The 13,144-nt window shown below is 52.4% G+C and overlaps 1 protein-coding gene across 1 annotated transcript in view; it reads right to left on the bottom strand.

The window, feature by feature from the left end:
* Positions 1-13,144, bottom strand: part of XXYLT1 (xyloside xylosyltransferase 1) — a 214,033-nt gene that overhangs the window by 196,724 nt on the left and 4,165 nt on the right. Inside the window, exons 2-3 of the mRNA XM_045287529.1 lie at positions 5,666-5,793; positions 5,443-5,622 (exon numbers count right to left, since the gene is read on the bottom strand). Of these exons, the coding sequence (XP_045143464.1) occupies positions 5,443-5,622; positions 5,666-5,793 (308 nt within the window). The remainder of the gene's footprint in view (positions 1-5,442; positions 5,623-5,665; positions 5,794-13,144) is intronic.

The raw sequence follows: 13,144 nt of genomic DNA, 5'->3' as shown, positions 1-13,144 counted from the left end.
ACCTAATGTCGGGGGTTTAAGTGGAGAGAAAATGTTTTGAGAATGATGTACAAATGCGCTTTACACAATTGATGTGTGTATGGATTGCAATAACAGCTGTATCAGCCCCTAATAAAATGTTGAAAAAATTTTAAAAATTTAAAAAAAGATTGTCCTTTAAACTGCCAAGCAGGCAGATGCCAGCTACTAGTTTAGGGAGTTGCATGACACCCCAGCTCTCTGACCCACTGGCCACCAGCTGAGGGCTGGTTCCACTGTCCCTTCCGGATGGCCACGGCTAGCTCCACAGGACACCCACACTCTGCAGTATGCAGGTTCCACTGCCCCTCTGGGTCTGATAAGTCACTGAAATGACTGAGAATTCGTGAAGACGTGGCACTGTAGGTTAGGTGCTGCAAGGTCGGTGGTTCAAACCCACCAGCTGCTCTGTGTGAGACAGAAGAAGCCATCTGCTTCTGTAATGATGGACAGCTTCAGAAATCCACTGCGGGGCCACTGCGTCACAATTGACTGGAGGCAGTCAGGTGTTCATGTGCTTGTTTTCGGGGACAGGAAGCCCAGGCCAGCCCCAAGGCAGTGGGGGCTTTCAGCCTTCGCAGGGCCTGCATCCAGGGAGGCCCATTCAGCTCCTCTCTGGCCCAGGCATTCGCAGTGGGGCGGGAATCAGGGCCATTCACCAAGACAAAGTAGAGGTGTTTACAGGGCTGGTACGGTGCGTGCAGTCTGGACACTGTCGGCCCGGGACAAAAGCAGGACACAAACAAGCACGCAGGGACACAAAGCTCACCCAGAGCCGGCTGCAGAAACAAAGGGGGAAGCAGGCACAGAGATGGGGGGCCTGGGCCCCAGACCCCTAGTCCACTTGCCAGCTGGTGGCCTCAGCATGTCACTCGTCCTCAGTTTCCTCATGACCTCTTTAGTAACCCCCAGCTCTGACCTCTGGTGATGGGCCAGACTGGGGAGGTGGGGCTCCTGACACCCCGTCCTTCGGGATCCCACATTCTAAAAAGAGGTGCCCAGCAGCTTTTGCAGGGCAGGACCACAGAGAAGGAATGAGAGGTCCGCCCTGGCGGGCTAGGGGCTCCTGTGCTCTGTGAGGCTCAGCTGGGGCTTGGCCTGCTAGTGAGAGACAGTGCCGGGCCCCAGGCAGCAGCAGCCATCCCCTCGGCATCTTGGGGGGCACGGGAACAAAGCAGAGAGCTACACAGCAACCCAGCACAGCGCACAGTCAGAAAGGCCAGCTCTGGCCCAGATCAGCGTCGCTAGCTGGGTGGCTCTGAGTGGGCTCCTATGCCTGCTTTGGACTTGGGGGTCTCAGGTGTGGAACCAGAAAGATGCTTCCCTCCTGGCAGTACTGACCGCTCTGAGGATCAGTACCGAGAGGAGCGGGAAGCAGGCTCGAGCAGGGCCCGGCTGAGCAACCCACTAAGTGGTGGCTCTGCTGACTGGGAGGAGGATGTGAAAGCCTGAGTGGTCAGGTCCGTGGGCACAGATGTGTCTGCACTCCGGGCTCTTCTACCTGGGGCTGGGTCTGACCAATGAACTAGTATCTCCCAGAGGACGCAGAGGGGCCCCGGCAACGGCTCTCAACCTGTGAGTCTCCACCCCTTTGGGGGTTGAACGACCCTTTCACAGGGGTCGCCAAAGACCATCGGGAAACACATCTTTCTGATGGTCTTAGGACCCGAGACACCCTCCTCTATCCGTCTCCAGGCAGGTCCACCCACATGCAGATACGCCCACCCATGAGTACCCGGTGTGAAGACTGTTACCCATGTTACACCATGCTTCAAGACAAAATTTCATTGATTTGTCATTAGAAATACATATTTTACAATATATAATTGCATATTGTTTTTGTGATGAATCACTATGCTTTATGTTCAATTTGTAACAATGAAAATACATCCTGCATATCAGATATCTATATTACAATTCTTAACTAGCAAAATTAGTTATGAAATAGCAATGAAAATAAAGTTATGGTTGGGGGGTCAACACATCATGAGGAGCTGCATGAAAGGGTCGCAGCATTAGGAAGGTTGAGAACCACTGGTCCACAACGAGGCCATTCCCAGAGAGCTGGACAGGAGCCTCCAGACCCCTACTCTTTCCCCCTCCCACCTGGGAAAACTCTGGGAAAGTCAAGGGCTACACAACGCCCTGGCCCCAGCTTGCTGGCATGTGCCAGAAGACAGCTGCGGGCTATTGCTTGGCCTGGAATGCTCCCAATGGTCAGCTGGGAAACGAAGCTCCAAGACCCTGCGAAGCCTTGCCAGAGGGAGGTCGGTCAGCCAAGGCGCTGGATCCCAGGAGTGCTGACACAGGGCAGGCCTCTGCTGGGCTGACTGCAGTTAGGAGTGGCCAGCTAGGGCTGGGCCCACCCAAGGAGGAAGTGATAGAGGAGCTTAAATTGTGCCCACCTGGTTTACAGAAGGCTATGGAGACAGCGGAAGCCCAAAATTCCATTTGCAGGCTCATGGATTAAGCCTCCAGTGAATTCCCTCCATAGTGGAGGGATGGGAATAAGCTCTTACCAGACAGAGGGTGTTGTCAAGATGTTCTATCATTTAATCTCCCTTTTTGACCCATTGTAAAGCTGTTTCTGCTTAAAAAAGGGGGAGGGTGTAATACACATGAATTAAGCCCCTGGTGAATCCCCGCTGACCATGGACCATAGATGGAATAACCTCGCCACCATGCAGGATGCACTGGAAAGTCTACTGCTGAAGATGCAGTTAGGTTAAAATTCAGCACCCTATCACTTGAACTCCCTTATGATCCATTTAAGTTTGTTCAACGTTCACATTTTCTGCTTTCTTTCCGAGTGAGGTTTTGGTCTGGTTTTTCGTTGTTGTTGTTATTGTTGTTAGTTTGGGGAGTGTTTGTTTGTTTTTCTGTGTGTAAAATCCAAGATTGGTAAATCCATAAGACAAAAACTAGATATTTTGTATCTAGATTAACAGCTGCTTGGGGATATGGCAGGGAACACGGTGCTAATGAGTACAAAAATGAAGAAATGTTCTAGAATGGATTATGGTGATGTTTGTACAACTCTTCTTGATGTGACTGAACTATTGTATGATATATGAATTCCATGTCAATAAAACTCTTGGGGGGAGGAGCTAAGATGAGAATCTGCTGAGCCTTCGGCTCACTTCCTTGAGAGGAGCAGCCAGTCACTAGAAAAGGCCATCATGTTGAGCAACACAGGGAGACAGCAAAAATGAGAAAGACAATGAGATGGACCGACACAACAGCCACAACAAAGCCCTGGTGCAGGCTCTGCTGTGCTTCGGATGAGGTCACCGTGCGTCAGAACCAACCCAGCGACATGGGGCCACACAAGTCAAAAGAGCTCACAGAGCAGGCTCCGCCCTGCAGAAGACACCACAGAAGTTGCACCCCGCAGAGACGGTCCCACCCTGGCTCCAGATTCAACCGACAGATGCGGCAGTACCTCCTAGTGAGCTGTCTGCTCAGTCACTGTGATTGTTAAGTTTTCTGTGCCAATGTGATGCCTATGGGAACATGTGGGCGGAGTTTAGCCTGTCAATCAGGTCACAGCTTGATTGGAGGGCTATCATGATTACATAGCTTTTTGAGGCAGGCCTCCTTCTCTGCCTCAACAGTGCAGCACACTACCTGTGAACCGAGGGAGCGTGTTGCCTCCACGTGCATTGCTAGAGCCTCTGCACCGGCCTCTGCACCTCAAGGTCTCATCTTTCTGCGCCTACTGAGCACCCTGCTGTGTCTGCTGCCTGTGGGGCCAACTGCTCATTGTGCCTGAGGGCAAATTCTGCTGTCTGCTTCCTGGACCTTGAACCAGCAGCAGGCATGAGTTGAAGGACCTTCAGGACGTTAACTGTCCCATGCAAGTGAGATGAACAGAGCCCTGTTATATATATATATTTACACACACACACATATATATATAAAATCATAATGTCCTGGTTTTGTTTCTCTAGAGAACCCCACCTAACACAGTCACACAGTGAGGGTCACATGAGGACAAGCCCCCCCCCCCCTTCTGACTATAAGAGAAAGCAAGGAGTATTGGGGGCGCCCTGTCGGTGCTTTCAGAGGACAGACAGGGCACTGGTGAAGGATGAGAGGTGAGAAGTGCAGGGGGTGGAGGTGGGGAGAGCCAAAGGATAAGAGAAAATGGGGGGCTGGGCATCCTAAAACAAGCCTGGGCAGAGCACCATTTGGGAAACGACCTCGACTGCCCTCCAAGTGACCCAACGAGCATCGAGTGTGCCTTTCAGAATGAGGAGGTCAGGGTCCCGGCTCCTAACCCTCAGTCACCATCCACCACTCTGTATGTACCAGCCCTGCCGCTGCCTCAGAGCCACCTGTACACTGACATTATCCTCAGGGCTTGGAGGGGTTACATCGAGGACCCAGGGCCAAGCTGTTCTCAAATGTCACAGGCCGGGGTGGAGGCCAGGTCTCGGGCTCCAAGCCACACTCTTCCCACCAAGGCCACACACTCCTGCCCTGGGCTCCCACTGGCAGCAATGGGCAGACTGGGACAGACTGGCCGGAGGAGAGCAGGGCGGTGAGCTCCGGCCAGGAAAGAGGGAAGGGGGGGAGGCAGAGCACAGCCCGAGCGGGTTGGGCACCCTGTCCCAGCAGCTGGATCACTTAATCAGGGCTGTTTAACAGAGATCACCCAATAAATAAAACAAATTGCTTTCATTTAAAACACATTAAGTTAACAGCAGGCTTCCTGAGGGCTTCTGGCCAGGTCAGCTATCGGAATAGGCACCCAGCAACAGGGATGGGGGGGTGAAGTGGGGGGACAGGAGCTGCCTCTGGGGCCAGAGCCCATAAGATAGAGAGCCCTGAGAGCCAGCGATGGACGGGAAGTCTCCGCTGGGTATTCAGAGGCTCTCAAACCACCCTGCGGGCAGAGGGTGCCAATAACAACGGCAGACACAGGGTGAGGAGGGGAAGTGGGGGCTAGAAGGAGTCCCCTTCCCAAGGACTGACAGATACTCTTGCCCATCTCTGCCCCTCCAGGTGCCCCCGCCCGCCTGGCCTCTGTCAGACACAGCAGACCTGGGAAGGGGGCGTGGCAGGGCAACGGGGGTGACCTGAGCAGCAGGGCCTGCTGAGGGGGGACCCAAGCCCTTCTGACAACTATGAGGGCCTGGGGCGCTTTGAGATCAAGTCCTGGGCCTTGGACCTGTGGCCCATCTGGCTAGTGACCCAACTGTCACCCAAGCCTGGGCCAGAGGCACCTCTGTGGCCACCTCTTTGTCCCCTCCCTCCAAAGTACTGCAGGGCCCACACTAGGCCACTCTGCCCCACAATGCTCAGGCAGGTGCCCCTCACGTTTCAAAGGGAAAGCCCCTCCCTTTAAGTGGGCCCTTGCTGACTCCTGGGAACCAGATGGAGGGAGGGGAAATGGCCCCAGAGGGCTGTGAGAAGCTGCACTGCTTCGTGGGGCAACTCCCCGGCGGGCGGGCTGCGGCGGCCCAGGTGCCCAACTTGGCACCCAGGCTCCCAGAAGCCTTGAGCTCTCCTTCTGGCTCGGTTTCCGTCCACCTTCTCAGAGGCCTCGTCAGCGCGGGTGGGAAACGACCGCCTCTCGGACTCCCTTTCCTTTCGGTCGTCCTGTGGAGGGGACGGGGCACAGCCCCCCTTCCCCGGTCCGCACCCCGCCTCCGGAGAACATGGACGCGCTCAGCGTCGGCGGGGCGGTGGGAGGAGGCGGGGGCGCACGGCGGCCGGCAAACGCGGTGCGGCGGCGCCCTCCAGCGGCCATGCCGCGTGCTGCACCCAGCGCTGGGGTCGGAGCGCACCTGGGAGGTGGGTGTCCGCTGGGCTGACTCTCCGTCCTCCTGCCAACAGGGTCTGGAACCTGCTGTTGGCGCTGCAGCGGGGAGCTGCGGGAAGAGGCTAGGCTGGTCCCGCCAGCTCACTGCGACGCGGAATGAGTTGCTGGCCCTCGCTGGCCGCCTGTCGGTGACGGTCAGTTCTCTGCGGGCGAGGGGGCACCGCACCCAAGTGGTCTGGCACTCCTTGCTGGCCAGTGCTTGGTGACTCTGCAGTGAGGGCTAGCAGGAGAAGGTACTTGCTGCAAGCCAAGGGAAGAATGCCCGATAAGCAAGGTAAGGGGCACCCGTTGTCCAACACAGAGCCAGAGGCCACACAGAAATGGGAGCGCTACGGTGGAAGGGGACTGGCATCCTGCTGGGTGAAACGGACACGAACGCTAGGATGTGAGAATGTGCCAGCTGGGAACGCCCGCAGGGTCACGCAGGGTGCCACATGCAAGGGTGTTTCAACTGCGAGGCCCCACCACTTCACCACCTTCGCTGACCGCTGTGGCCAGTAGAGGTCCCTCTTGGGTAGCCTGGAGGCTCTCTTGGAGTATATTATTCATTTTAATAATCATTTTAATAATTCATTTTAATAATCCAAATGTGGGGGTGAGCCATTGCGACCAACTTCAGCTAGAAGCACCCACTGTGCAACTGGATCCCATATGACTGGTCACTGGACAGAGACAAATGACGTTGTCAGGTGTCCTTGGGCCGGTTCCAACCCACCGCGACACTGTGCGCGGCCTGGTCCGGCGCCAGTCTCTTCACTGTGATGCGGAGGTCCCTTGCTGCAGCGACGGTGCCACACCATGTCCTTGCCCTGTGTCCACGCCCCGTGTCAGTCCAGCTCCTTGAGGGTCTTGCCCTGTTTTGCTGCCCCTCTACTTTCCCAAGCATGAGATCCCTTTCCAGGGACATGGCCACAGTCGTTCCGACGAAGTCTCGCCATCCTGACCTCTAAGGTGCATTCCAGCTGTACCGCTGAGACAGACGACTTTGCTCTTTTGGCAGTCCACCTTTGGGTTTAGTGGTTTGCTTTCTTCCAATGTTCTTCCGCAGCACCATGATTCAAATGCACCCATGCCTCTTCAGTCTTCTACGTTCAATGCCCAACTTTCACAAGCATATGCAGTGACTGAAAATATCACAGCTTGAGTCTGGGGCACCCCATCCCTCAAATAACATCTGTGCTCTTCAGCAGCTTAAACAGGCCTGGTACAGCAGACTTGCCAGTGCAATGCATCATCTGGTTGGTTGAGCAGTGATCGTGGGTCTCTTAGTTACCTTGCAGGCAGCAAAGACACACACATACACACACACACACACACACACACACGTATATCTGTCTAGCGCAAAGACCTGTTTACTGCGTGAGCAGGCATAAGCGGGGATGCCACAGGTGATCAGTGTCTGCGGCCCTGGCTGCAGGCACTATTTTGTTGGCAGGGGATGATACATATTGTGAGACAGGTTAAAGCCCACCCCTTGTCTCCACACCAACTATCCCTTGGGGCAACCCCTGGCTCTCTCAGGCCTGCAGTGCCTGCTCCCCTCCACAGGACGGGGTCACAAAGCCACAATCAGAGCACAATGGCTCAGCCTGAGGAATGCACATCGGGGACCTCCTTCCCCATCCGGCTCAAAGAAGATGCGGTGGAACTGCGAGCCTGTGGTGTTACTCTCTTCTCCTAATCATGTCTTCATACTAGAAACATCCTCTCCGGCCTCAACATTCCAGTAGCACACCCACCAACAGCTTCCAGACTGCGTTCTTTAGAACAGAAGCTTTCCAGAGATGCCAGGACCTCTTGTGCTGGGCAGGAAGGGGAAACAAAACAAGAGCCAAACCCACTGCCATCGAGTCGATGCCAACTCATAGCCACCCTGGGGGACAGACTCTTGAATGGGAGTAGAAAGCTCTTTCTTCCAAGGAGCGGCTGGTGGTTTTGAACTGCTGGACTTTTGGTTAACAGCCCAATACATAATGACTACGCCACCAAGGCTGCTAGCAAGGGGAAAGGTCATTCTTGTTTCTATTAACATGCATTGGGGTAAATGTCTAAGAAAAACACCAACATCACTTATGTGCCTGTCAGTAGGTCATCATCTCAGCAGAGATAAGAGAAATACATGTCTCTTGTGAGAGAAACACAAGTGCGACCCAGCATGAGATACTACCGGACACATGAACTACTGCTCTTTTCTGTGGACCCCTGACTCGTGGCAGCCCCATGCCCAGCAGCATCCGACCGACTGCTGGAAGTAGATTTCCAGCCGTCCTTCCTAGTCAGTCCCTGTCTGGAAGCTCTGCTGCAGTCATCACAGCAACAATGCCCCCACTAGGGCGGCTATTTAAGGGGGTGGGGGGGGGAATCATAACAGGTGTTGGCGAGGAGATGGAGAAACTAGAACCCTTGCCCGTGTAAAATGATACAGACACTATAGAGCAGTTTGACAATTCCTCAAAAAGCAACACAAAATTATCACGTGACCCAGCAACCCTACTCCTAGGTTAAGATAAACGAATAAGTTAAAATCATTGTATGTAAACTTGTCTCAGTGATCAGATGGCTGGAAGCACGTTATCTCCCTCACACACTTGGTTTCGCTTCATTTGGGTACATGAAAAAAAAAAGTCCAATCAAAACAGTGGCTTCTGTGGAGGGTCCTGCTGGCCCAGTTAACTCAAAGCAGAGAGGTCAGCTCAGACGGTTATAGCAATTGTTTGTTAGGACTCCGAAGGGGTAATGTTTATCGGTTTCCTCCAAGGGCACAGGGTCATCGTGGGGGCGCACTAGGAAGATGTTGTAAGCGAACCAATGAGTGCCTTGGCGAGGGAATGCCTAGGGCAGTGGTAGGAGGGTCGCCTCCATCACAACAGTGCGTGCTCTGACAGCATTAGGAAGCCTGACCCCATCCACCACCCTGCAGGACTGGTTTTGCCCATTGAAACTTCGTTTTGCTCCCCACACTCCAAGAACATTGAAAAGGAGGAGGCTCTGAGTCCCATGAGGACGCCCCGCCGGCCGCGGAACCCGGTGTACCTGGAGAAGTGCAGACCCCTTCAGGGAAAGGCTGGAGAGCTGGAGGCACCGGCTTCAGAAGTGCAGCAACCAGGCAGAAGTTGTGTGGAGACATAACAGCTGCCCACGTGGGTGTTTGCTGGTCTCAAGGGTGAGTCAAGGTGAGTCCCAGCCTACTCTGAGAAGGCTCCCCTGGACTGCACGCTTCTACCCAGGGGTTCCAGGAGCTGGATTCTTGACCTCATGCAGCAGGAAGGTGAGGCCCAGGTGCCCTCCCCTGACCACAGGTGTTCCTGCTGGCTCACTGTCCTGCCCAGAGTGACACACCTTGCATGCTGTATGGGAAAACAGGAATGGACGGCTATGCAGGATAGGCATAGACTATCCCCTGGGACTGGGAACATTCTCAAGAGGGGTGAACGCTGAGTAAAAAGTTCCGTGGTCATCGGGGTGAAAGGCACAGCTTATCGAAGGGTAGAGTGGGGTACTGGCAGGGTAATTAGATCATTATGTCAACTTGAATGAAGAGGCAGTAAGTGTAGGGATGGAGTCTAAACTGTCACTGAGGTCACAGCCTGACACTGTCTAAGTTCTTAGAGTGTGGCCTTCTGATAAGGAGGACCCTAGGACCCTCCTCCTGCCCCCTCTGCTTCCCCCTTCCTGCTGGCTGCCACCCTCAGAGCTGCCAGAGCCCTGCTGTTTGCACCCACCTTGGATCCACACCACTCTGCACCCACCGGCCTGTGCTCTTCCTGCTTCTGCATCATTGCATGTGGCTGTGTGACTCTGAAGAGGGACTCATGGGTTCATACTGGACGTACGGACTTGAGTGGGACTGAGCTGGGGGCTTTCTTGATATAAAATTACTCCTTGATATAAAGTTCTTTCTTATATATATATGAGTGTCATTGTATTTGTTTCTCTAGTCACCTGGCCTAACACAGGATAGGATGAGAGGTGAAGCTGGAGACGAAGACCAGGCCCACAGCCCTACTGAGAAATTGGGACTAGATTCTACAGGTGTAAGGGGTAGGTTTATTGTGCCAGCCTGCCCAGTAAGATCATGTGGGATTAATAAGGAGGCAGTTTGATTGGAGAGAAAAGAGATAAATGGATCAGCAAGCCCCGCCTCTCTTTCTCTTGCTCTCTGGTGATTGGACCAGTGTGCAGTTGCCTTAGCTAGTTCTCTGCCTTAACTTGCAAGCTACACTACCCGTGGGAAACCCAACCTATGGATCATGTCGCTAGAGCTTGAGGTTCCTTCAAGACCTGCTTTACCATGCTGCTGATGTATACATCGCCTGAGCTGGGGACTGTTGAATCCTGTCGTCTGGCTGACTGTTGGTGACCCGCACTGCTGTTTGCTGCCTATGGCAAGACTGCCTGCATTGCTCTACAGAAGAGTCAGCTGTCTGCTTCCTTGATCTTGGACCCAGCAGCTCTCGTGAGTTGAAAGACTTCCAGTATATTAACTGTTCCCCAGAAGTGAGTTGAACTGAGCCCTCCGTACTGCTGTGTGGGTTAATTAGCTGTTATATTCCTTCATTATATATATATAATCATAAGTATTCTGTTTTGTTTCTCTAGAGAACCCTAACCCAACAGGCAACAAAGAATTACTGCAAAGCCTGCAGTAAGAGGATCCAGGATCCTGCAGGGGTGATCCCTGGTCACTCACTGGGCGCAAATACCTGGAATGATACTCTTGCTTCACATCCTCACCTCCAGCTTCAACCTCCATCATATAATATCACCCACCATTCCACTACTAAGACCTTCTCAACCATATGAACGGCAGCGATACATGCAAGCCCTGCCTGATGGAGGGCATGACAATCAAATTGCCTGCACCTGTGAGAAGAGGTAAAGGAGACAGTACCAGCAGCCACACCGGCCAGGGCTGCCCAGGCAGCAGACCATCAACTGCTCGTATGTGAGTTCTGGTTGAAGACAATTAAAACAAGTCCACAGGAGCCAAAATACAACCTTGAGTATATCGCATCCACGTTTGGAACCTGTCTCAAAGCAAATTTGATGCAGTGAGCATTGGTGACGGAAGAAAACCTGGGCTGTGGGAGGGCATCAAGAACCTCACACATGAAGAAAGCACAAGGTCATTTACCAGAAAGAAGGACCGAGTCTTGCTCTTGAGTGTGGAACAGCTAAAGGACATGGGAGGAATGATGACATAAAAGAACTGACCAAAGAGCAGGTTTTGAAAGAGTCGTTCGAGGAAACAATGCAAAGTATTGTCATGAAATGACACACTCTGGTGTTAGAACACCAAAAGGGAGGCACATGCTCAACATAGCTCAAGCTGAAAGAATGGAAGAAAAACGTCCCAGCCTTGTGTTGCAATATTAAAGAATTTTATGGGCAAAACGTTGAATGATGCAGGACGCATCGAAGGAAAGGAAAATACAGTCAATGTACTATAAGAATCGGTAGGTGTCCATTCATTCCAAGATGTACCATGTGCATAAGAACCGATGGCATTTAAGGACAAAGTTCAAGCTGCACTGGAGGCACTGGAGAAAAATAAGACTCCAGGAAGTGATGGATGGCCAACTGAAATGGCTCGACAAGTAGATGAAGCCCTGCAACCACTCAGTAGACTCTGCCAAGAAATCTGGAAGACGGCTTCCTGGCCAATTGACTAAAAGAGATCCATAGTTGTGCCCATTTCAAAGAAAGGAGACTCGACAGATGGCAGAAAGTATTGAATAATATCACTATCACATGCAAGTAAAATATTCCTGAAGCCAATTCTAAAATTGTTGCAGTAGTACATTGAAAGGGAGCTGTCAAAAATGGAGGCCAGATTGAGAAGAGGACGTGGAGGGAGCTGCATCCTCTTGGCTGAAAGCAGAGAACACTACAAAGGTGTCTGCTTGTGTTTTATTGGCAATGCTAAGGCATGTGATTGTATGGATCATAACAAACTCCGGATAACTTTGTGCAGAACGGGAACTCCAGAACACTTCATTATGCTCATACAGAAGCTGTACATGGGCCAAGGGGCAGTCATTTACACAGAGCAAGGGGACACTGGACGGTTTAGAATCAGGAAAGGTGTGCTCAGGGTGCGGCCTCTCATCCTACTTGTGCAATCTGTATGCCGAGCAAAAGAACACACCGTCAAAAAAAAATTTTAAAAAAAAAGAACACACCGTCATGACTGGGAGGAAGGCTTATTAACCTGCACGAGGCAAATGATAAACCCTGGTGGCCGAAAGCAAGGAGACCTTGAAGTACTCACTAAGGAGGATCAAAGAACACTGCCGTCGGTGTGGGCTCTAAGACAACAAACTTACTGCTGTCAAATTGACTCTGCCTCCGAGCCACCCTCCGAGCCCTGGTGATGAACTGGATGCTGACTACGCGGTCTCCAACCGCAAACCGCCAGCCGGCCCTTGGAAGAAAGAACATCTCTGCTCCATAAAGATGTGCAACCCCAGAAACCCAGAGAAGCTCTACTGTGTTCTGTAGGGCCACTGAGTCAGGATGGATTGCAACTCAAGCTAGAGCCAATCAAAATCTTCACAACTGGAGCTCACCACATCAAGAAAGCCACCGAAAAGATTAAACTTGTCAAGATTTCATTTTACTCGGATCCACAATTAATGTTCACGGAAGCGGTACTTAAGAAATCAAAAGATGTCCTGCATTTTTGGTGCACTTTGCGGACCAAGGTGCACTTGACACAAGCCGTGGTGTTCTCAATCTCCTCGTGCTCATGTAAACGCTGGACACTGAATAAGGCAAACTGGAGGAGAATGGGTGCATTGGAATGATGGTGCCGGGGAAGAGTGCTAAATATATCACAGACTGCCGAAGAACGAACGCATCTGTCTCAGAGGAAGTATAGTCGGAATGCTCCTTAGAGGCAAGGATGGAGAGACTGTCTCGTGAATTTGGACATGTTATCAGGAGAGACCAATCTCTGGAGAAGCTCGTCCTGCTTGGTAAATTAAAAAAGAAACAACCCTCACTGCCATCAAGCCGATGACAACTTACAGTGACCCTGTAAGACAGGGTAGAACTGCCCCTGAGGGTTTCCAAGACGAACTCTTTACAGGAGTAGGAAGTACCACCTCTCTCCTTCAGAGTGGCTGATTTTGAAAGGCGACCTTGAGGAGAGCAGCAGCCCTACACATAACCACTCGGCCAGCAGGGCTCCGTTGATAAAGTAAAGAGGCATCAAAAAAGAGGACGACCTTGCAAGTCTGGCTAGACCCGAGGAGGTGCACTGGTACAGATAGGAACTGAAAATACAGGGAATCCAGG

The sequence above is a fragment of the Echinops telfairi genome, unplaced genomic scaffold (genome assembly GCF_000313985.2).
Source record: "Echinops telfairi isolate 266 unplaced genomic scaffold, ASM31398v2 ScPeMD7_17;HRSCAF=63, whole genome shotgun sequence".
NCBI lineage: Eukaryota > Metazoa > Chordata > Mammalia > Afrosoricida > Tenrecidae > Echinops > Echinops telfairi.
The sequence above is the reverse complement of the archived record's forward strand: the minus strand, read 5'-3'. Positions and strand labels throughout refer to the sequence as shown.